The sequence below is a fragment of the Leptodactylus fuscus genome, chromosome 4 (genome assembly GCF_031893055.1).
Source record: "Leptodactylus fuscus isolate aLepFus1 chromosome 4, aLepFus1.hap2, whole genome shotgun sequence".
Taxonomy (NCBI): domain Eukaryota; kingdom Metazoa; phylum Chordata; class Amphibia; order Anura; family Leptodactylidae; genus Leptodactylus; species Leptodactylus fuscus.
Window position 1 is genome coordinate 160,047,722 of NC_134268.1, and position 22,871 is coordinate 160,070,592.

Here is a 22,871-nt window from a genome sequence, read left to right on the forward strand (position 1 = left end):
GCAAGGAGTCCGCATGGAGACCCCCCCCCGAACGGAATACCAAAGCTAATGCAAGCACTGTGCAGTTAAGCACACGGAGCCCATAGACTATAATGGGCTCCGTGTGCTTGCCGCGCACTGCCCACACAATTCATTCATGCGGGCAGTGCGCAGCAAGCACACGGAGCCCATTATAGTCTATGGGCTCCATGTGCTTTGCAAGCACATCGCTTGCAATTGCGATTGCATTCCATCCGGGGGGTCTCCATGCGGACTCCTTGCAGACGGAATACAAGCGCTAGAGTGAACCAACCCTTAGTTTCCCTGTTTTATCAGAGCTTGTACACCTGTTCTCTATTGAGAGGCAATGAGTATAATAAGGGAAAAAATGCAGAAGTGACAGAAGTGGATTTCAGCACAGACGTTTATAGAAAGGAGCCAAAATCTGTTAATACAATATATTACGATATTTATTGTTGTTACAAATGCTGCCAGAAAATTGTTCAGGCATTTTAGTTATACCTTAGGGAAGGGCATATCTGTAAATGAGTCCGTTTGCACCATGTGCATTGTTTATATATTATAATAGAAATAATAGGCATTAACGGAAACAGATGGCATATATTCTAGAATGGAAAGAATACCAATACTCGCCTTTTCAATCCTGTGTGGCTTTGGTGGTCCCTGCCAGTCTGTATTTCCTGTAGCAATGAGGTCATACTCATTCACATGACTGCTCCGGCCAATCACTGACCTCAGAGCGGATTCTTAGCTGTGCAGCATTGACCATTAGCTCCAGCGGTCATATGGTTGTTCGGCACATCATCACGGCAAAAAAGTAAACAAGAAACCAACAGGGACCAAAGAGAATCAGCAATTTTCCTTCTGTTACCCAATTTCTTTAAATCTGAGGCGATACCTGCTGAATTATCATAATACAATATATGTAAATTATATTTTGTAACAGTTTTTGGTTTATTTTTCTAATCCACATATGTATCTTTTTGTCTCATAGGTATTCTACTTGTTCTGGTACAGACAGAGAGAAAAGTATTTGCAGTGAAAGAACAGTATTTGCAGTTAACATCCCCGTCTTATCACTTATTGAAGGAAACTAATACAAATGCAGCAATGGTGATGCCAAGCGTCAGTTCTGGACTTATTAGGAAGTCTGCAAGGCCTGGAACAAGGCTGCCTGTAAAACCGTCAGGCGTTGTGCCTCCTCTTCACAGTAAAGGTGTTGATTTCAGCGACAGGCTTATGGCAACACCATTTGTCAATATTCAGGGTGTTACAATTTCAGGAAATGCACACAATAAAAGGAAAACTGTTGAAAATGTGACAGATGCGTTGACTGGATCCACTGAAACTTACCTCAAACCAGAGCTCCATTCAAGCTTTCCAATGAGGACTACAACCACCACTCAGCATACTAGCAGTATTCTTGCATTCCTTAAAGACGCTTATCATGTTGGCACTTTGCAAAGCCTTTCCCAGGAGGAGCAGACCAAGGGTTCACTAACCGTTACCAATGCTATGTCAAAGAACACTGAATCAGTGTCAGTGCCTTTTAAGCCCCATCATTATAAACTATGGGATGTATTAAATAGAAATGGCTCTTTATTCTCTGTAAGACAAGTGAATGGAAGTTCACTCACTACCATGAGAATAACTACATCCCCGACATTTCCAGAGACCTCTTCAGTTTCAAAGACCACTGCACTGGTGCAAGGGGCCACAAGGAATACTCTTCTAAAACAGCATACTGTACCAGATAATACCACCACGGTACCATTGATTCTGTCTACGGATGCAACTACTAGGAGTTCCATGACCATGTCTACAGCTGGGTCCACCGCAACTGGAAATTTTCTAAATAGACTGGTGCCTGCAGGAACATGGAGACCTGGGGTTCCTGGCAATATTTCCCATGTAACTGAGGATGGCAGTGAACCCCAACACAGAGAGACCATTTGTCTAAGCAAAGTGGATATTGCTTGGATATTCCTGGCTATTAGCGTTCCAATATCATCCTGCTGTAAGTATATGCATGGCATTCTTTACCAATATATATGTTATTCTGTTGTCTGTGTCTATTGAAGAATAATTACTAGTACAGTGATAGTCTAAGGGTACTGTACACCTAGCATTAGTATACTTAATAGTGAAAAACTGCAGCAAAACTGGGAAAATGGTTCTTAACACAATGCATTAAGGAAGTACAACATGTACAAGTTACACCCAGTAGTTTTACCAATAAACTACATTTCTACCTAACTAACACTAGGTGTATGGGTACCATAACAATTTAAGCTAACTAAAATTAATAACCAAAAATTCATAACCAAAAATTTAGGTTTTTCAACTTTACTTACCTTTTATGTGACATTTTTTAACAGTATTTTCATGCTCTAAGTTGTATTTTTCTCACCCTGTTTTAAGGTCATTTTATTTGTCTGCATGTTTTTAACCCTGTATAAACTGTGATGTAACATGTCCAAGATATATATTTACTGACATTTTTCAGTCATTCTTTTTCCTCTTCTATAAGAAGTAAGAAAATATATGATTTATGTAATGGATGTATGCAGGATGGTCAAGGAGAAGCAGAATACAGGAACACTATGTCTAGTAAAAGACACTCGAATTATGTTTTTGGATACCTATAGCAAAATGAGTAACAAGGGAGTAGGACAAGGTAGAAGAAGTGCTTAAACCCATCCATGAAGTATTGTCCATTGGACAAAGCCTTCTGTGACTGACAACTATCTTGTCTGACTCTCCTATCCACATGCACACTTGGCCAAGGGGTGCAGATATACTTAAGTGAGACAAGGGAGAAAGCAGGGGTGTAACCTGAGGGGGTGCAGAGAGTAAAGTTGCACTGGGGCCCAGGAGCCTTAGGGGGCCCATAAGCACTGGTATCAGTATTGAGATCGCAGCTTCCATCTGCCCCATAAACCAAGGGGACGCACAGATTTCCTAACCACACTAAGGCTGATTAAACTCCTTAACATCTATAACCATCACTATCAAGAATTCGCTGTAGGGATGAGATAGGGGGCCCGGAACAAAAGATTGCATCGGGGCCCACAAGACTTTAGTTATGCCACTGGGAAAAGTCACTGCCAGCTAAAATCCAACTGTACAATTCTTATCTCCTCCAACATCTGCTATAGGGAGATCCTCAAGAAGATGAACAAAACCATAAGAAATTGGCAGGTTCCGTTGAAAGACATCTAATGTATAAAAGAATAATAGAGCTCTATTCCTAAAGATATACATCATGGTGTTAATGTGTTTTTTGGGGATTTAAATACTGATGGCCTATATTTAAGATAAATATCTGATTGGTGGGGGTCCAACATCCTGGACTCCCATACCTAGGCACAATACTCCCATAATACAGAGCACCATAACAGTGCCAAACATGGCTCCTCCATAACACTGCTATACAGTCCCATTGCCCCTTTAACAGTGCAGAAAATGATAGTGCTTCAACATGGGAGATGATAGAGGGTCACATGGACATCAATCTGATATTGCTAACCTATCTTAGATTTTAGTTTTACATGAAAGCCAGCACTTGGAGCTTATAAATGATCCAATATGTAGTACAGCTCACGCAGCCATGACTCACTCAGAAGTTCCTTACAGTATCTTCCCTAAAGAGGTTATCCAGGATTATAAAGCAGAATCTTATTTTCTTTCTCAGGACTCTAAGGTTATTACTGTGTCTGGCATTGCTGTTCAGTCTCATTCATTCAAAGACGATAAACTGCGATACAATATATAACATTTAATAGTCATGGCACTGTTTATGAAAAATAATTTTTTTAATCCTGGGCAACCCCTTTAAATTTTCTTCTACATTACACTTTTTGCTGCCCATAACACAGTAGTCGGGACATTTTTCTTCATGCCCCCGGGCCAACATTAGCTAGTGCCAACTCTAGTCAGTTTTAATTTTCACGTCAATGATTTCCATATGGTTCATTTTATACCGGTTAAAGGAAACATGCTTTTCACGTGCTGAGCAAGACTTTATTTGTATAAAGCAAGTCTTGCTGAAAGCATCATATGCTTGATGTATTTCTGACATTCCATCTGAGTAAACAGCCCTGGTGTGAGCTAAATGTGCATGCAAAGCATATTGAATGTAGTGCACGTGGCATGTGCCATCACCCACTATGAGAGGATACTACAGCCAGATAATTGAGCAGATTCTCAGTTTTATTATATGGAGTTCTAACTTCTTACATTTTGTCAGTGCCAGTTTTTATACCGAGAGCAGAACACGGAAAGCAAATGTTATTTCTTACATTAGAAAGTTAGCCTATGTAAAGGATTCTTATATGCTGAAGAGGTGTTCCTCTGTCATATATACACACCACTGCTTAGAAAAAAGAGAAACTGCACCTGCATCCCCCTCTTCGCTCTTCTTCCTATCTACTAATTACAGACAGATTTTTGCAGTCGGTGGAGGTTACTAAAGAGGTCAGGAAGAGGGTGCCTATGAGATTCTGAAAGGTGACAAAGTGGTGGTTACGATATACAAAGCAAGAAATGAACCGTCTATTATGTTGTCAATAATGATTCTCATATATTGCAAATGTCTTAATCCAAATGCCAACCATCAGGGAATATGTGAGAGGTAAACTGAGCCGAAAATTCACTATTCTATAAAGGGGTTGGCCATCCTTACTTTACTATCCAAAATGTGCTGGAGGCAGCATATCAGGTAACGATGGTGGAGAAGCTGTCTGACATACGTCCTAACCATCCCGGATTCTGCGGGACATTCCCGGATTTAGGGTCATGTCCCACAGTCCGGGTCAGCAGGATGTATGTCCCGGTTTCAACTCATCTGCGTCCGGATACTGAATACAGTATTGAAGGAAGCACAAGCTGTCGGCACAGCTCCTGTTTCAGCACTGAGCTCTGGCTCCGGGCGTGAAGTGAATGACGTTATCACATTGCGCCCGGAGATCAGCTCTGATACTGCAGACAGAACAGCAGGGGATCGAGGAAAGGTGAGTATCAGTGTTTTTATGTTATAAACCTTGACGACAAATTGAGGAGGAACATTAACCTAGGGGCAGATATGGAAGGGAAACATTATACTGGGGGCAGAGATGGAGGGAGGACATTATACTGGGGGTAGAGATGGAAGGGGAACATTAAACAGAGGGCAGACAAAAGGGAGTCATTAAACTGGGGGCAGACATGTGGGGACATTAAACTGTCGGAAGATGAAGGGGGGATATTAAACTGGGGACAGATGAAGGTGGCAATTAAACTGGGGGGATTAAGAGGGACATTAAAATGGGGACAACTAGAGGGGGACATTAAACAATGGGGGGTCACTGAAGGAGGACATTAAACTGTGGGAGTAGCTGGAAGAGGGATCTGTTCCCCCCTAGTTGCCCCCAGTTTCATGTCTCGCTCCAGTTGCCATTAATTTATTGCCCCCCTCCAACTACCCCCACAGTTTAATATCCCCCCAGCTGCTCCAGTTTCATGTCCCCTTCTAGTTCCGCCAGTTTAAACCAAACTGTGTGACTTAATACTGTGGTGAAGTTGGTAAAGAATATTGTAATGTGGGGGACATATAATTTATGGGTGACTGTAGGAGGATTATACTGTGTGGAAGCACATGAAAAATGAATGAGAATAGGCGGCGTCAACGTAAAAGTGGGCGGAGTAAAATTTACGGTGGGACGCACACACATTTTGTCCCTCTTTCTATTTTTCAAAAGTTGGGAGGTATGTGTCTGGTCTCCTCATGACCACTGATGGACAGGACAGGTCACATGATCCTTCAACAGGGCCTATGTTGGAAATACTCTTAGGGGGATAATGTGACTGTATAACGGTGTTATGGCTGAGCCACATGATCCATGGGTGAGGTCACATGATCCTTCATCAGGGCCTATGTTGCAAATACTCTTAATAGGGTAGTGCCACTGTATAGCAGTGTTATAGGTGAGCCATGGCTGGCACAGCTATGGGGCACAGTGTCTAGGTACAGTAAGAGTGTAACGTCTTTTGGGAGCTTTCTACACCATTCTTCAGTTATAACACCACACTGGACAATGTATAAGAAATGAACTCGGTTGTTCAGGGGTTGAATGAAATAGGTCCCTTGTTCTTTCAGAGAAAAGAATGAGTTAATGAAGTACAGGACTTGTTTCTATAAAGATAAGTGTTAGGAGCTTTCACAAGTGTAAGTGCATTTCACACTTTTGCAGGATCTCTTGAATAAATTACCATAATGTTAGAACGTTAGAAAAAGACTTTGTAAGTCAATAGCTCTGCGTTATTTCAGACAATTGTAGCATCAACGATCATATTAAGAAATGTATGTGCACCAATGCATAGAAAAATTGCAGCAGAATTTTCCACATATAAACTAGTCATTGCGGATATCTTACACTGCGTTTCCCATTCTTGTATCCTGCAGGCATAGACTTCTTCACATGAGAGTCTTAATATGGTTGAAGTACAGCAATAAATTTGGATACAGAATTAAGCTACGTCTGTATTGATCTCTATAGTATTGTGATATAGATTTTTCTTACACTCCATTTTATGTTAGTATTTATGTCAGATGTATTTCTCCTACTAAATGACTACAAATATAAACTGAAACATAGACATTAATATGGGCCACAAATAGAGAAATGCCAATAGATAGACATAGTTACCTAGCTAGTGCATAAAGACACATAGTATGTATAGTATAGGATGGGAAAGGATATGGCTGAAGGGAAACAAGAAACCTGTACATTTACATAACTATCAATGCTATATTGCTGTAAGAAGACATCTGAGGCCTGGTTCACATCTGCGTTCGGTACTCCGTTCAGGGAATCTGCATGGGGACCCCACCCCCTGAACAGAATACCGAACGCATTGACAAGTGGTGAGCAGTGAAAGCACACGGACCCCATAGACTATAATGGGGTCCGTGTGTTTTCTGCACGGTCACTGCACAAGTCATGCGGACAGGAAAGTAGGTTGTGAAGTATTTTTCAGTCCACATGTTCCGTGCGGACACCGCGTGGAAAACACACAGACCCGATTATAGTCTATGACATACCTCCCAACCGTCCCGATTTCCGCGGGACAGTCATGATTTGGGTGACATGTCCCGCGGTCCCGGTTGGAGGGAGGTATGTCCCGATTTCAACTCAGATCTGCGTCCAGAGGACGCAGATCTGAGTTGAACACATATGCGGCTGAAGGAAGGAGCTGACACAGGTCAGCTCCTCGCTTCGCCGCTGCCCGCGTCTCTCCCTGACACATGCGGCTGAAGCGAGGAGCTGACCTGTGTCAGCATCTCGCTTCGCTTCTGCCGCCGGCTCCTGGCTTGTAGACGCGATGTGACAAGCCAGGAGCCGGCGGCAGCGGCGAAGCGAGGAGCTGACACAGGTCAGCTCCTCGCTTCAGCTGCATGTGTCAGCGAGAGAGACACGCAGCGGCGAAGTGAGCACGCAAGCAGCTTCAGCCGCATGTGTCAGGGAGAGACGCGGGCAGCGGCGAAGCGAGGAGCTGACCTGTGTCAGCTCCTTCCTTCAGCCGCATGTGTCAGCGAGAGAGGCGGGCAGAGAGCGACGAGGGAGCGGAGGAGAAGGTAAGTTTAATGTGGAGGTGGAACGTGAATCTGGGGGCAGATGAAGGAGAGGACGGTATGACAGTGGGGGCAGAGATGGAGAGGACGGCATGTCACTGGGGGCAGAGATGGAGAGGACGGCATGACACTGGGGGAAGAGATGTGGGGACATGAATCTGGGGGCAGAGATGGAGTGGACATGAATCTGGGGGCAGAGATAGAGGGGACATGAATCTGGGGGCAGAGATGGAGGGGACATGCATCGGGGGCAGAGATGGAGGGACATGAATCTGGGGGCAGAGCTGGAGGGACAGGAATCTGGGGGCAGAGCTGGAGGGACATGAATCTGGGGGCAAAGATGTGGGGACATGAATCTGGGGGCAGAGATGGAGGAACATGAATCTGGGGGCAGAGATGGAGAGGACATGAATCTGGGGGCAGATGAAGGGTGTATATGAAAATGGGGGAGAGATAGAGGGGGAACATATAATTTACGGGTGACTGTAGGAGGATTATATTGTGTGCGGGCACATGAAAAATTAACGAGTGGGTGGAGTCAACACTAAAGTGGGCGGGGCTAAATTTGCCACGGCGCGCGTAGCACATTTTGTCCCTCTTTCGATTCTTCAAAAGTTGGGAGGTATGCTATGGGGTCCATGTGCTTTCACTGCACACTGTATATCAATGTGTTCAGTATTGCTTTCGGGTGGGTCCCCATGCCGAACGGATTACCAAACGCAGATGTGAACCAGGCCTGAGCCTTGTTTGAAGATGTCAGCTGTTGCCGTTGTGACCAGCTCCTGGGGTAGGCTATTCCACAGATTTGGTTCTTATAGCCTGATCTCCTCTGGAGATTGAACATTCTTTCCTATAGGGACCTCTGTGTTTTTTTGAGAGGATTTTACATGAACAGTTTTTCACTATTTTCTTTGTTTGTACCATTTAAATAGGTTTAACATGTTCCTTAGACTTCTTACTGTAAATAAATCGAATTCTTTGAATCTATCCTCATATCCTCCATGCCTTTCATCAGGTTTTTGGCTTTTCCTTGTACCATACTTGCCAACATTTTACATGAGCTGTCTAGGAGAACACTGTCCTGCAAACGCTTTTGGGCAAGAGCCATACTACACCTCTTTTCTTGCAAAATGGGCATGTAATGTGTTGTTCACAGTCCTTTTTCAGACACGACTGGCACATAAAAGGCCCAAGTCACACATGAAATGCTGGGCCTAGGAGATCTTCCTGCACTTCTGGGAGACCGGGGGTCACTCCTTTTCCGTGAGCCTTCCAGACATTCCAGTAGAGTTGGCACGTATGCTTTGTACCTTTCTAACTCCTGGTCATCTCTCTATAAATTGATGTCTGAACTGAACAAGTAAATGGAAGTTTATATGCAGTATAAACACTGCACAGTAGACAGGGCCATCGGCTACTGGCTCCATCCACTGTGTATTTCCACCACCTGCTGCTGAGAACAACTGTTTGGTATAGGTGAAGGTTGCCAGACCTTTGTAAGACTATGCCATAAATGTTTTTTGTGGTACAACCCCATTAGATTGGCCCCATCTACATCATCTACCATGACCATCAGCAGCGCTTTTTTTTCACCTTTACCTTTCGCTTTCATATTCCAATTTCCTTCAAAATACTGTTCACAGGGGCTACAGCATTTGTGGTCTCCTGAGTGGTATCATTAAAAATTAATGCGATTTGTAGATCTCCAGTGGCCACCAGGCAAGCAATAATGATCCTTATTGACCTACAGGCAAGAAATAATGCTACGCAATAGCCCTTGGACAAGAAATAATGCTCCCCAGTGGTCACCAGATAAGAAGTAATGTTCCCCAGTAGCCCCTGGACAAGAAATAATGCTCCCTAGTGACCCTCAGACAGGATATAATGCTCCCTAGTGGTCCCCTCAAGCAAGAAATAATGCTCCCCACTGACCCCAAGACAAACAGTAATGTTCCCCAGTAATACTTACGTTACGTTAGGTTCACACTAGTGTTTGGGTTTCCGTCCTTCAGATCCCCAAACAGAAACATTATCTACTTAAATAGTGCTTAGCCCCATAGACTATAATGGGGTCTGCTGAGGAGATCAATGGAGATTAAAGTCCTGCTTGCTCCTATTTTAAGCAGAATGGGGGAACGGAGTTCCCGAACACTGTGAACCTAGCATGAACCATCTTTGTTCCCCCTACAGCTCTCTCCTGCTCTGTTCTTATGGTCTACAGATCGATGCAGCAGGTCTGAGACATCACTAGAAGTTGCCTAAATGGTTGAAGTTGCCTAAAGGCTCTGGGCTCACCAATGTATTTAACTATATCCACCCCTCGTAGTTTTCCATTGCACCCCAGTTGGGAATGGCTGTTGTAGCAATCAATGCTAGGCCCAGCAGCCTCATAATAAGACATCAATATTATAGATACTATATGGAGGATCTATTACATATTTTTTGCATTGGGACCCTGGAACCAGTGGCGTAACTACCACCACAGCAGCATAGGCAGCTGCCACAGGGCAGCTGCCACAGTGGGACATAATACTGTGTGCAGGGGCCATTATGGGACATAATACTGTGTACTGGGGCCACTATGGGGCATAATACTGTGTGCAGGGGCCACTATGGGGGATAATACTGTGTACTGGGGCCACTATGGGGGATAATACTGTGTACTGGGCCACTATGGGGACATAATGCTGTGTGTAGGGGCCACTATGGGGGATAATACTGTGTGCAGGGGCCACTATGGGGGTAATACTGTGTACTGGGGCCACTATGGGGGATAATACTGTGTACTGGGCCACTATGGGGACATAATGCTGTGTGTAGGGGCCACTATGGGGGATAATACTGTGTGCAGGGGCCACTATGGGGTATAATATTGTGTGCAGCGGCCACTATGGGGCATAATACTGTGTGCAGGGGCCACTATGGGGGATAATACTGTGTGCAGGGACCACTATGGGGTATAATATTGTGTCCAGGGGCCACCATGGGGGATAATACTGTGTGTAGGGGCCACTATAGGGCATAATAGATCGCGCAGGAATGCGTAGGAGGGGGTCGGTTGAGGTTTTCGGCAACTGTGTCGGTCGGGAGAGGGACCCCATGTCAAAAGTTCGCCACGGGGCCCCACCATTCCTAGTTACGCCACTGCCTGGAACTTCAAGTTATGCCATTGATCTTTAGGATACAACATATAAATATGAGAACGGAGTTAGTCCAATGTGCTACAGCTTCCCCACTCAATAATGGGGGAATGACCCCATGAGAGTTGGACCCCCTCTGATCTCCTATTTATCGCCTATCCTGAGAACAAACCATTAGTTTAGTCTGCCTGGAAAACTCCTTTAAGATTACCTAAAAAACATTAACATAAAATACTCTTATATAAAAAAAAAAAAGAGCTATGAGCATGAAAACAGTGAAAACACTACTGCAGTCATGTGGTGAAGCTTTCCTTTAGACTGTGAGCATGTATATGGTTAGTCTTTATATACTTTATCACATAAATTACATAATTTATTAAATGTCTTTATTTTAGATTAATATTAAGCTCCCTCTGGTGAGACTGAAACAACTAAATCATCAAGAAAAAATATCGCTGGTGCTGCTGCTGCCATCTAGTGGCCATCGCAGTATTTGCTGCATAAAAATGTAAATTTCCTATATCCATTTGCGGTTATTTTTAGGAACTTGATTAGTAATTGTTCACCTTACGCTTCAGTGATGAGTGGAAATGTCAGAGCTATAAATCACTGTCCAGTAATGAGACGCTCTTGTAAGCTGCAAATTGAAGCCTATGCCATGATTGATAGATGATACAATTTTGACATCTGTTCTTAGAATTACACGCTCCAACAAAAGCTAACGACTACAGACTTAACCAGTTACTGGACAAGGGGGACTTTGGTAGGGCAGCTCACTACACAATTTACATCAAAAACCTTTACATAGGGTGGTGCTGGTGGTTACTGGTGGCCCTGGTAATTCTCTTATATTCCTGGTGGTTGGGGTTTTCCCATCTCATTGTTTCAGCTTTGTCCGCAGTCTCTTCTTTTCACTTCCTGTATTTCTCCTCCCCCCCTCCTCCCCCAGCTTACAGAACAGTATCAAAATACTTATACAGATCAGATAATATGCAGATGCTTGCAGAAAATGGACTCCGTGTTATCTGTGTGTTTACATAGAGAGACTTGGCTTTATCAGCAAATTGCAATTAGCTGAACGGATTGTCCTTCTGTCCGAGCAGTGAGTGACATCACTTGTGCTATCACACAATTCCATATTTATAGCAATGCTGTGTAAATAATGGGAGGAATAAAAAAAAAGAAGAGGTATCTATTCACATTATCCTTGGTCTTTAGCATTGATTTGTAGATAATTAAAGAGATTCTGCCTCAAAACTTATATATCCTCTGTATATAGGATATTGAATAATTAGTTGATTGGTGGAGGTCCAAAGGCTAAGGGGCCAACCAGTCCTGAGAATGGGAACGCTGAAGAACAGCACTTGGCCATCTATGGTGTTATCAAAGAAGCAAAAGTCCCAAATGCATTTTGACCAGTAGGATCGATGGGGGTTTCAGGAGTCGGACAGCCAAGATTAACTATTTATACCCATAAGGGATACAATAGTGTGCACCCCCTTTTGTTTTCTTCTCTTCTCATTTGCGGTACATCTAGGTTTGCAGTGGGGGGGGGGTTATAATGATGTTGGTAATATAAGGAATTTACTTATTATATTATTCAAAATATGTTATATACTGTAATATCTTATTATATAATCATTTTAGAGTGGTCACAGGAAACTGATTTTATTTCAAGAGTGTGACATACATCAGCCTTCCTGCAGTAGTGAGGGCCATGCATAGGGAGTTTTACAGCTTCCATTGAACTCAGTAATAAATTCACAAGCAATGAACTCTCCCTAGTGGGGGCAGAAAGAATTACACCCTTCAAGTGATTTATTTTTCCATTAATGGGGTTATCCAGGTTTTAAAAAAGATGGGTCAAATAACAGGATGGATAAATACAAAACCATTCCTAATATATATACTGTTTGAATCTACACTATTTAACATCTACACATTTTTAACATCGTTGACCACAGCTGTGTCATTTTACAAGCTCACTACCCTTCCCTGTGAGGAGTTCAGCCAGCAAATTAAACATCACAGCATCATATGATCTCCTTGCTGCTTGAAACTGCTTATAGTGACCTCCGATATGGGAATGGTTTATTACTTGGTCAGATATGCAGAAATAAGTGGTGCTGCATGGATTGAAGAAGAATTTATTCCAGAGGAAAGTTGAGAAGGTAGCAGTAGGGGTACACAGAGAGTGAGAGTAGGAGAATGAATCATTGGATATGCAATCTGTCCTCCGATTCATTGCTATAAATAACAGTCATACAAGGCGCAGCAAGTGAAATAAAGCCAAGCAAAGCGTGAACAAGGGCATAGTGGGTATTTAGCACTGCTGTGGATGTATTTGCAGACAATTTTTTGGAAGCTGGTTAACCTTTTCAACTGCTCAGTGCTGGGTTTCCAGGTGCTAGGAGCCCTTAACTGAGCTCCTGACACCATATGTTAGTGAAGAAAGCTGGAGAGCATTGGATACAGAGAAGAGGAAATATGTGACATAAGAGGAAAAGAAATCAAAGGTTTTTTTTAAAAAAACTAGCATGTCACTGAAAAATCCTGGATGAGAGTCTAGGCAAGTCAATTACGTGAAGCTTAACCACTTCACTTCAGCAAATTTCTGGTCCAGACACATTTTAGTTTTTTTTTTTGTATGTGCAGCTTTGAGGGCTGCCACATTTTTATCATATGTGTTATTCAACTAATTTTTGCGTCTTTTTTCGGTCACAAATAGGGTTTTGCTTTTATGTTGTTTTTATTTTTGTATGTGTATGAATTGTTTTATATCCAGGAGAATATAAACAAAATAGGAAGGAAATTGTGTCTGTTTTTCACTTTTTTTTAATAAAATAGTTTTTCCTCTTTGTTACGCTAATTTTTATTTTGCATGGTGTCGTCAGAGGTGGGGCTATAACCTTAAATAACAGCATTTTATTGGTGTACTATTTTATTTATTTTTTAATTATTTTATTTACTTTTTTTTACTTTATTATTTATTATTTTTTAAAAAAATTAACAATGTTAAATTTTTTTTTAAAATAATAAATAATAAAGTAAAAAAAAGTAAATAAAATAATTAAAATAATGTCCCAATAAGGTCATAATAGACCTTTGGGGACATCTGATCACTTTTTTTTTGTATTGGAGACTGATTTCCCCTGCAACTGGGGCTGGCACATTTAGTCCCAGTCGCAGGGGGAATACAGCCTCCTGCTGTTGTTTTTATTATTATTATTAATTATTATTATTATTTATTATTATTTATTTATATAGCACCTCTAATTCCATGGTGCTTTACATTTGGGGGTTACATACAGTACACAAAATATACAGGAAGATATAAAACTAACAGTGACCGACTGGCACAGTGGGGTAGAGGGCCCTGCCCCGAGGGCTTACAATCTATAGGGGATGGGGGTAGAGACAGAAGGAGAGGGGGAGACAGTTCAGATGGTGGTGCGGTGATAGTGTTATCGGAGGTTGTAGGCCTTCCTGAATAGGTGAGTCTTCAGGGCCTTCTTGAAGCCTGTGATTGTGGGGGTCAGTCTTATGTGTCTTGGTAAGGAGTTCCAGAGTATGGGGGATGCACGGGAGAAATCTTGGAGACAGTTGTGTGAGGAGCGGATGAGAGCAGAGCAGAGTAGGAGGTCATTGGCGGATCTGAGGTTACGTGTGGGCAGGTAGCAGGAGATTAGGTTGGAGATATATGGAGGGGACAGGTTGTGGATGGCTTGTTTTAAGACTAATAGAGCTGGTCTGGGTCTTGTAGGACCCAGCAGCTCTTAGAAGATGCTGAGCCTGGCAGATCACGTGACCTCCGGGTCATTGAGCGCTGTATACAGAGCGATAGAAAAGGCAGGAAAGGTAATAAATCTTCCCTGCCTTCTCTCTGGGACCTCCGGGTGAAGTTACAGCCAGCTCCCTGTTTCAGCAACTGCATGATCTCGTGCAGCTACTGATTTCTGTTTGGACGTACCGGTAAGTCCTTGCACAACAACAAAGCCACCTTCCGGACATATATACCCAATGAGTGGTCCGGAAGTGGTTATAGGGGGTCTATCAGCAGTAAATTTGTTCTAATCCTAATGCCAGTACCTTGTATAGGTGATTCTACAGTTTACAAATATGCCTCTGTTATTCAGCTTTTGAGCAAATATTTTGGAGGGAGTGAGGAGATGGGATAAATAATGTACGTAGCACGCCACACATTTTTTTTTATAGAGAGGGTTACATTCCCTTTTGGAGCCCCCTATTTTTTTCTCTGTCCCCATAATAAAAATTTATGAGTTCGTATATTATATGGGTTATCCTCCTTTCTAATATTGTTTGCCTATCAACATTACATCTGCAGAGGTCTGACAGCCAGAATCCTTGCAGATCAGCTGTTCTAAAGTCATGCTGCTCACCCACCTTTCGATGTGCACTGCTACATTGCCTACACCCTCTGCTACACATTGAATGACGAGTGCTCAATTTCACTACGAGCAAGTGTATACAACCAGTCACAAGGCTGTCCCAGAACAGCTGATTTGTGGGGGTCCTGGCTGATTCAGAATCCTGCAGATTTAATAGGCCATTCAATTTAGAAAGGTCCATATGGCAGAAAAGGAAGAGGAATTTGAGGCAGACATCTGCCTCAGATTCCTCCTCATCTTCTGCTCCCACATGGCAGAAAGGCAAATCTGAGAGTACTTACCTCTGCTTGCACCCTGTACAGACACTTTCTCTGCTCCGGGAGCATTGCTGTAACATGTCGTGTTTGCCTGGAACAGGAGAAGCTACAGAGAATAGAATTAAAGTACTCCACTAATACTTAGCTTTTGCTGCACACAGCTTGAAAGTGGTCAGCAACAGAACCAGACTTGGGGTACCTCCTATCTCCATGTCTGTGATTGATTATAATTTTAATAACTGGATTGGCAGAATCGGGGAGAACTGGCTCCATCCCATCTCCGAGCGTGCCTAACAAGCTTTGTCTAAATCAGTAATCCAGTGTCTTTTGGGTAGACTGCACTAGTCTTATGTCGGTCTATCCAAAAGATTGTGCAGGGTAGCTGGCCCCTATTGTACCAGTTCTTAAAGAAGTTAGGCCGAATAAGTCTACACACTGGCAGATCTTGTTGTCACCAGTAGGTTAATGAAGCAGCATTCGTTCGGAAACAGCAGCTGCACAGAACGCAGACAACATCTGTTAATACATTGTCAGAGTTGCAGTTCCCCAGGAGCACACAGCAGCTTTACTTCTCACACAGGAGACGGACTCAGAGCTCACAGGTTCTGCTACTCCAGGGTCACAATAAGGTTTACGCGGGTCAGCATATTACGGCGTTATTGTCAGTCTGGTATGTCCATGTGAATCCTCATTTTAAAACGCACAATCTGGTTTTGGCTCAATGTCTTGTCAATGATTTTTATTTTGGACTACATGTTCCTATTTATTAAAAGCTAAGTTTTACTTTGGACTAATTGCCATGCTGGATATCCTTTTTCCGTGATTTTATCCATATTGCCTGTGCCCAGAAGGCTATATCCTTGCATGGTGGTGTCTTATATATAGACATTACATTGGAGCCTATGGCTGTGGACTGTTCAGTGTTGGTATCCAATTTTAAAGGGGCTCTATCACTGGGAAAAGTCATTTTTAACTAATCATATCCTTGCATAGCCTTTGGAAAGTCTACTCCACACCTACCTTTAGTATATAGATTGTCTCAGTGGTTTCTGAATAAGTCCGTTTTTATTCATATGCTAATTAGACTGTTGCACGATACATCGTGCACACCTCTCCTGTTGTTTCCTATGGGAGACTGCTGATGATGATGATGACACAGCTTCCTGTTTGCCTCACACACATAGGAGATAATAGAAGAGAGGAGGCTGCTGGGAACTTCCTGAGCTGGCTGAAATTTCATTTGCATATTAATAAAAACGGACTTATTCAGACACCACTGAGGCAATCTACATACTAAAGGTAGGTGTGGAATAGCCTTTCTAAAGCCTACGCAAGCATGTGTTTACATAAAAATGAATTTTCCCAGTGATAGAGCCCCTTTAAAGCCCATTTCAAATTTGTGGTGCTCTAAGCCCCTGGGTGGTAGGCCATCAGTGACACTGCCTTCAGAATGGTCAGCTGATGTGTTACATGTAACATATGGTGACTATAGTTCTGAATGTTTAAAAAAAAAACATATCACACAAACTTATACAAGGCTGAACAAAGACAACTTAGGGCCCCTGTGCAAAAACATTTATGGGCCCCCTGTTTTCCAGTATCTCAGCAAAGAACACCCCTGTATGTCTCTCTAACAATCCACCAGTAATTCCGCTGGTGGAAAAAAAAGCTAGCAGAACCCATTGAAATCAATGGGCTTTTTTCAGCATGGAAAATTCCACACCAAATTTCTCACCATTTTCCTCCGTGTGAATGAACTCTAATAGACTGTAGAGAGCAGCAGATAAGGGGATCGGACCCTTACCTAGGGCCCCACTGCAGTTGCTCAGGTTGGATGGATCCATTTTGCATGTGCCAGGACCATTCGCAAGACTTACACCAAATGTGGGGCAACACGGTGGCTCAGTGGTTAGCACAGTAGCCTTGCATTGCTGGACTCCTGGGTTCGAATCCCGCCAGGAACAACATCTGCAAGGAGTTTGTATGTTCTCCCCATGTTTGCATGTTTTTCTTCCCATTCTACAAAGACATACTGATAGGGAAAAAAGAAAAAAGTACATTGTGAACCCTATATGGGGTTTACAATCTATAATGGATGTTCTGTGATGAACTGGGGTCATGCACTATAGAATTATCCATAATGATTCATAAAACGGAAAAAAAAAAATCAATTGGTAAAAGTGTTTAATGGAAGGAGCAAAAAGTCCTCTCTGCCATTGTAAATTATGAAAATATCATTTATTACCTTTACTATGGTAAAATATATATTATAATGGTATAAATAATGAGATTACATCAGTTATGTACCATTTGCATTACACGAATCTGTTATATTGTATAAAACATGCAACGAATGATATGAAACAAATGAATGTGCCTTTATCACTGTATTGTACAGATATCACCAGACAGGTTCCATGTATCTCTATTATAAATTCACTATAAGAAATATTAAAACGTTAAAATTCATGACTGTAAGAACACAGTGTAAGGATGGGGAATTGTACAGTAACTATAGCAACCCGATCAAATGTAGAATAATGGCAGGAGTAAATAATAGAAAGCTATGAGTCAGATGCACAGCAGCACATTCATTTCATTAGTTGTGCTGATGTCAGAAAACAGACAACGTGCAGGGCATGGCGACTGGGAGAACGTCAGCAAAACCCGCAGATAAAAAGATTGCCCTAGAGTTGGCATTACTGACTGCTACCACTGAAAAGTTGTGCTTTAATAGCAGTAATGATGAGTACAGTTCAGGGCATCCAGTGCAGCATCTGGTCTGGGAATGTGTACAATGGGAATGGAATACAGTATTATACAATATATAATAATATACAATACAACAGGACTGAGCTGTAATATTACATTAAATACAATATAGGCTTGTTATTCATGTGAGCAATGCATTTTACAGTAAATATCTATTCTACTACTTAAAATCAGGAAACTTATCAGCTCCACTTGTAGCGATCAAATGTTCAGCAGAGAAATGGGAAAAGGTTTAGATTCCTTCATATCTGAAGTTTTTTTTTCAACCATTATATTTTCATATGACATATATCATGTCCCTTTTGTTTTATCCTTTGCAACATGCAAGAGCTTGTGTATAGAGACAGTAACTTGTTCTCCTTAACCTGGAGCCCCATATTGCGAAAGTGCCTCATTTAGTGGAAGCACTGCAACAAAAAACCGCAGAATTTTACAGTACCTGCAAAGTGGATGGAATTCTAGCTAATTGGTTTTTGTAAATCGCAGCATGTCAATTACACGGAGAAAGAAACCATGGAGTCTTTCTGTATATGTATAATAGGGACAGAAAGTCTGCAGAGAGAAACTCTGCTCACTATCCGTGAAAAGTTCAGCAGAAAAAATGTGATGCGTTTCGCCACAATCTTTTGCACAGCACTTTTTGGCTGTGACTCACTACACAGGGCCTTAGCCTTAGTCTTCTACTTATATTTCCAGCAAATGTGTGACTGCTAAGATTTGTAGCTACAGCCTCAAGTAGTTGGCCACAGCAACAAACCTCTGTGGACTTTTTTTTGAAAAACCACGATGCATTGCATGTGTTGAGGTTTCCTCTGCAGACTTTCTGCTTCAGTTGTACCTATAGGGAAACTTCCATCATTTCCATAGGTATAATTGACATGCTGCGATTTCCAAAAACTGTTTTTGAAATCGCACCGTTTCCACTTTGGAATGGGATGTGTGGATGGGATTCGCTAAAATGTCTTGGGAGTCTCTAGAATGTCTTGGAGATTCAAAACAGACCAAATATAAAAAAATATGGGATGACAAGTGGAAGCTTGTTCACCAGTAAGTACCTAGTCTGTCTAAAGCAGTGTTTCCCAACCTTTTCAGACTTCGAACGGCACCCCTGGAGAAAAACAATCCTGGGGGAATCCTTACCAAATTGTTTTTACCAAAGGACAAAAAAACATCCTAAGGACGTAGATAATATTGTGTGAAGGCATACCAACCAGAGTGTTGTAGCCCCCTGGCAGGTTTCCCTGGGTGTCACGGCACCCTTGTTGGGAATCACTGGTCTAAAGGCTGGATGGGTGAAATATTGAAGGTGAACAACTTGTCACAGCTCAGTAATCAGAGCTCTGTGTAGTAATGAGCTGTGTATCCACCATATGTCATGACCATGGACTGGACGGTATATCATATAATCATGAACTGATCTTTATCCACTGGAAGTAAACAGAATAGGTAACAGCAGGCATGTCAAACATGTGGCCCGCGGGCCGCATGCGGCCCTTTACAGGCATATCTGCGGCCCACACAAAAGTCTCAAACTTTGTCTCTAAACTTTAGAGACAAAGTTTGAGACTTTTGTGCGGGCCGCAGATGTACAAAACTCACGATCAGCACTTCCGGTCTCCCTGCCTGCTCCGCCCCCTCCTCTCCCCCCCCTCCTCCACTCCGCCCCCTCCTCCCCCCCCCTCCACTCCGCCCCCTCCTCCCCACATGCTGGGTGACGTGGCCATGTAATCAGGCCCGCACCCGACATGTGCATGTGTCCTACGTGGTCTCACAAGACCGCAGCGCAGGCTGAAGAGCAGAAGCAGGTAAGCTTCTGCAGAAGAAATTGTGATTTTTTAAGTATTTATTGGATAAATACTAGATTTATGATGATGGGGGGTTGGAGTGCTGGGGAAGGGTTGGGGTGCTGGGGGAGGGGGTGCTGGGGGAGGGGGGCTTTTTGATGTCTGTCTGGCCCTTCCTTGGGCTTGAGGACTGTTTTTTTTCCCACCCACCTTGTAATTCTTTCACTTGGGGGTTAATTGGAGCATTACAGTCTGTAGTGCTCCTATTAACCCCCGAGTGCAAGAATTGCAAGTGGGTGGGGAAAAACAGTGGGAGTGCTGGGGAAGGGCCAGACATCCAGAAGCCCCCCCTTCCCCAGCACCCCCCCCCCAGCACTCCAACCCTTCCCCAGCACTCCAACACAATAATGGTGTCTACCAGCTTTAACTGAGGTGCCATTTTACCGGCAATCGCAGGCACCCGGAGCAAGATTCGGGGCCTGCGTGCATTTTTATGGCAGCCGGGAGCGTTGTGAGGCTCCAGCCAGTCATTCTATACTTTCTATTGTAGGCTACTCTATGTAGCCTGCAATAGAAATGCCGGATTTTTGCGATGCATGGTATTAGTGATCAGTCCCCTAGGCCCTAGCCATTAGCTGCTGTGTGCGGCCCTCGCAATATCCTCTTGTTACTCATGTGGCCCTCGGGGTACCCTGAGTTTGACATGCCTGGGTAACAGCAAGCAGAGATTTAGGAAATCATAATGAATTGATGTAGAAAGTATATTGGACAGTTTTTTACATTTTCATTATACAAACAGAAACATTTATTCGTTGAAACTGGACAACCCCTTTAAGTAAATATGAGCGATTTCCAACCCTTGGAAATTTGCCAAGAGGTCACAATACTCTGGTTTGGAAGATGACTGCATATCTTCATTAAACATTATGTGCATCCTTAAGATGTTTTTGTCTTTTGGTGAAAATTATTTGGTAGTGGTGTGCCAAGGAAATTTCTTTTACAGGGGCACCGTTAGTCTGAAAAGGTTGAGAAACACTGGTATATATAAATCTTAATACAAGGAATAAAACAAATGGTTAAATGGCTCTATCACTGATTTTAGTCTATAGTATAATAAAAGCAAATTTTCAGTATTTCGCTATATTCCTTACTGATTCCAAATGTGTTTAATTCTACATCCCTTTTACAACAAACAGCTAGATTGGTGTGGATCTGATCCCTGGATCCCCCATAGATCACCAGAATGAGGGTCCTGTCTCATTTATTCCCTACAACTGCAAGACTACTGCATGGAGCAGCATTCAAACATGTGCACTGCTACTACATGCAAGCATAGCATCCAGCTATCTTCTTCAGTGCTATTGAGTTTGAATGAAGCAGTAAACATGCCTGGTGTGCCATTGAGCTTCTCTCTGTCCTGGGATCCTACATTGGCTAACATTGGTTGTCCCAAACTATGGATCCTCACGATTTAGTGGTTGTCACTTAGCCACAGGACAGGTGAAAAAATATCTCTGGAATAACTTTTTTATGATCATGATGCAAGAACGTCCCCCATAATTTTATTCTTAGTGGTTAAACTGACTTATTGACAAGGGAAAAAAAATGAATTCTCCATTTTGTTTGGGGTTTCAGTGAATATGGTGGTCAGGATTGAATTTAACAAAAGCCTAAAGAGGCCATCTTCTATATCTTTTGGCTAATGCCTACATTACTGTTATGTGATAGTAGCGTATCATACGTGGAAACAAGCAGAAACTTGACCAACTGTACTAGTAGTCAACCTGTAACATTTCTGTTATGTTTCATTTATAGCTGTATTACTGACTGTATGCTGCATGAGACGGAAGAAGAAGGCTTCTAACCCTGAGAATAATCTAAGTTACTGGAATAATGCAATTACAATGGACTATTTCAACAAGCATGCTGTGGAGTTACCCCGAGAGATCCAGTCTCTGGAGACATCAGAGGTAATGAACTAGACAGTACAGCTCTCCATAGATTGTGGTATCAACCCAAGAGGAGTATGGTCAAGGGTCTCTTCAACCTTGTTTTTGGGTCATTCTTCAACATGATCTAGCTTCGCATTTTTACAAGTTAATTTTATTTTTTGGTTTTTGGGTTTTTTTTAGTTGCATTGCATTGATTTTTTTAAATACATAACTATTTTTATCTTTTTACATTGAGCTCTCTATTTCCTTCTCCTCAGGACCATCTCTCAGAACCACGCTCTCCAGCCAATGGTGACTACCGAAACAGTGGAATGGTTCTCGTCAACCCATTTTGTCAGGAAACTCTTTTTTCAGGACATGAGCAAGTTTCTGAAATATGATGATGCCTGACCGATGAGATATTCAATACTATGTTTTACATCCAGAACATCAACAGCCTTGAATAAAATGGACAACTTGTAACCAAACATTAAAGACAGTAAAAGCTCTATTTCTTCATCTACAGTAGAAACTGGATAATAGATGGTTTAAAGTTTAGTTGGATTTAGTTAAAGTTACAGCCATCCCTCCAAAGTACCCTAAAAGCAGATCATACACCTATATCATATAAATATGCTTTGTGTACCCCTACTCCTCCAATAACTACAATGTTTTCGCTTGTTTTTCCTAAGAATTGTCATCTTTTTACAATTGTGGTAAGACTTTACAGAATAATCTGTGGCTTTATAAATAAAGTTATTTATATGTAAAACTGTGGTTTTTGTTAATAAAATATAAATAGAAAATACATAAAATGTGCTGTATTTCAGTTGAGAACCTATATGAACATTCATATTTGATGCAGTTTTCCAATCGCTACTCACGTGGACTGGACATGAACATGCTATGACTAAAAGTCAACCACAATGGTCTGTCTCCACCTTAATCCTAAGAGCCAATGATGCC

General features: G+C 42.3%; 1 protein-coding gene across 4 annotated transcripts in view; it reads left to right on the plus strand.

Annotated features, from left to right (window-relative positions):
• TMEM108 (transmembrane protein 108) overlaps nucleotides 1-22,642 on the plus strand; it is a 515,125-nt gene extending 492,483 nt beyond the window's left edge. For all 4 annotated transcript variants that reach the window (XM_075271286.1, XM_075271283.1, XM_075271284.1 and 1 more), the window contains 3 exons: nucleotides 995-2,017; nucleotides 21,790-21,944; nucleotides 22,184-22,642. In XM_075271286.1, the coding sequence (XP_075127387.1) occupies nucleotides 995-2,017; nucleotides 21,790-21,944; nucleotides 22,184-22,306 (1,301 nt within the window). In that variant the 3' untranslated portion in view covers nucleotides 22,307-22,642. The remainder of the gene's footprint in view (nucleotides 1-994; nucleotides 2,018-21,789; nucleotides 21,945-22,183) is intronic.
• The last annotated feature ends 229 nt before the right edge of the window (nucleotides 22,643-22,871 follow it).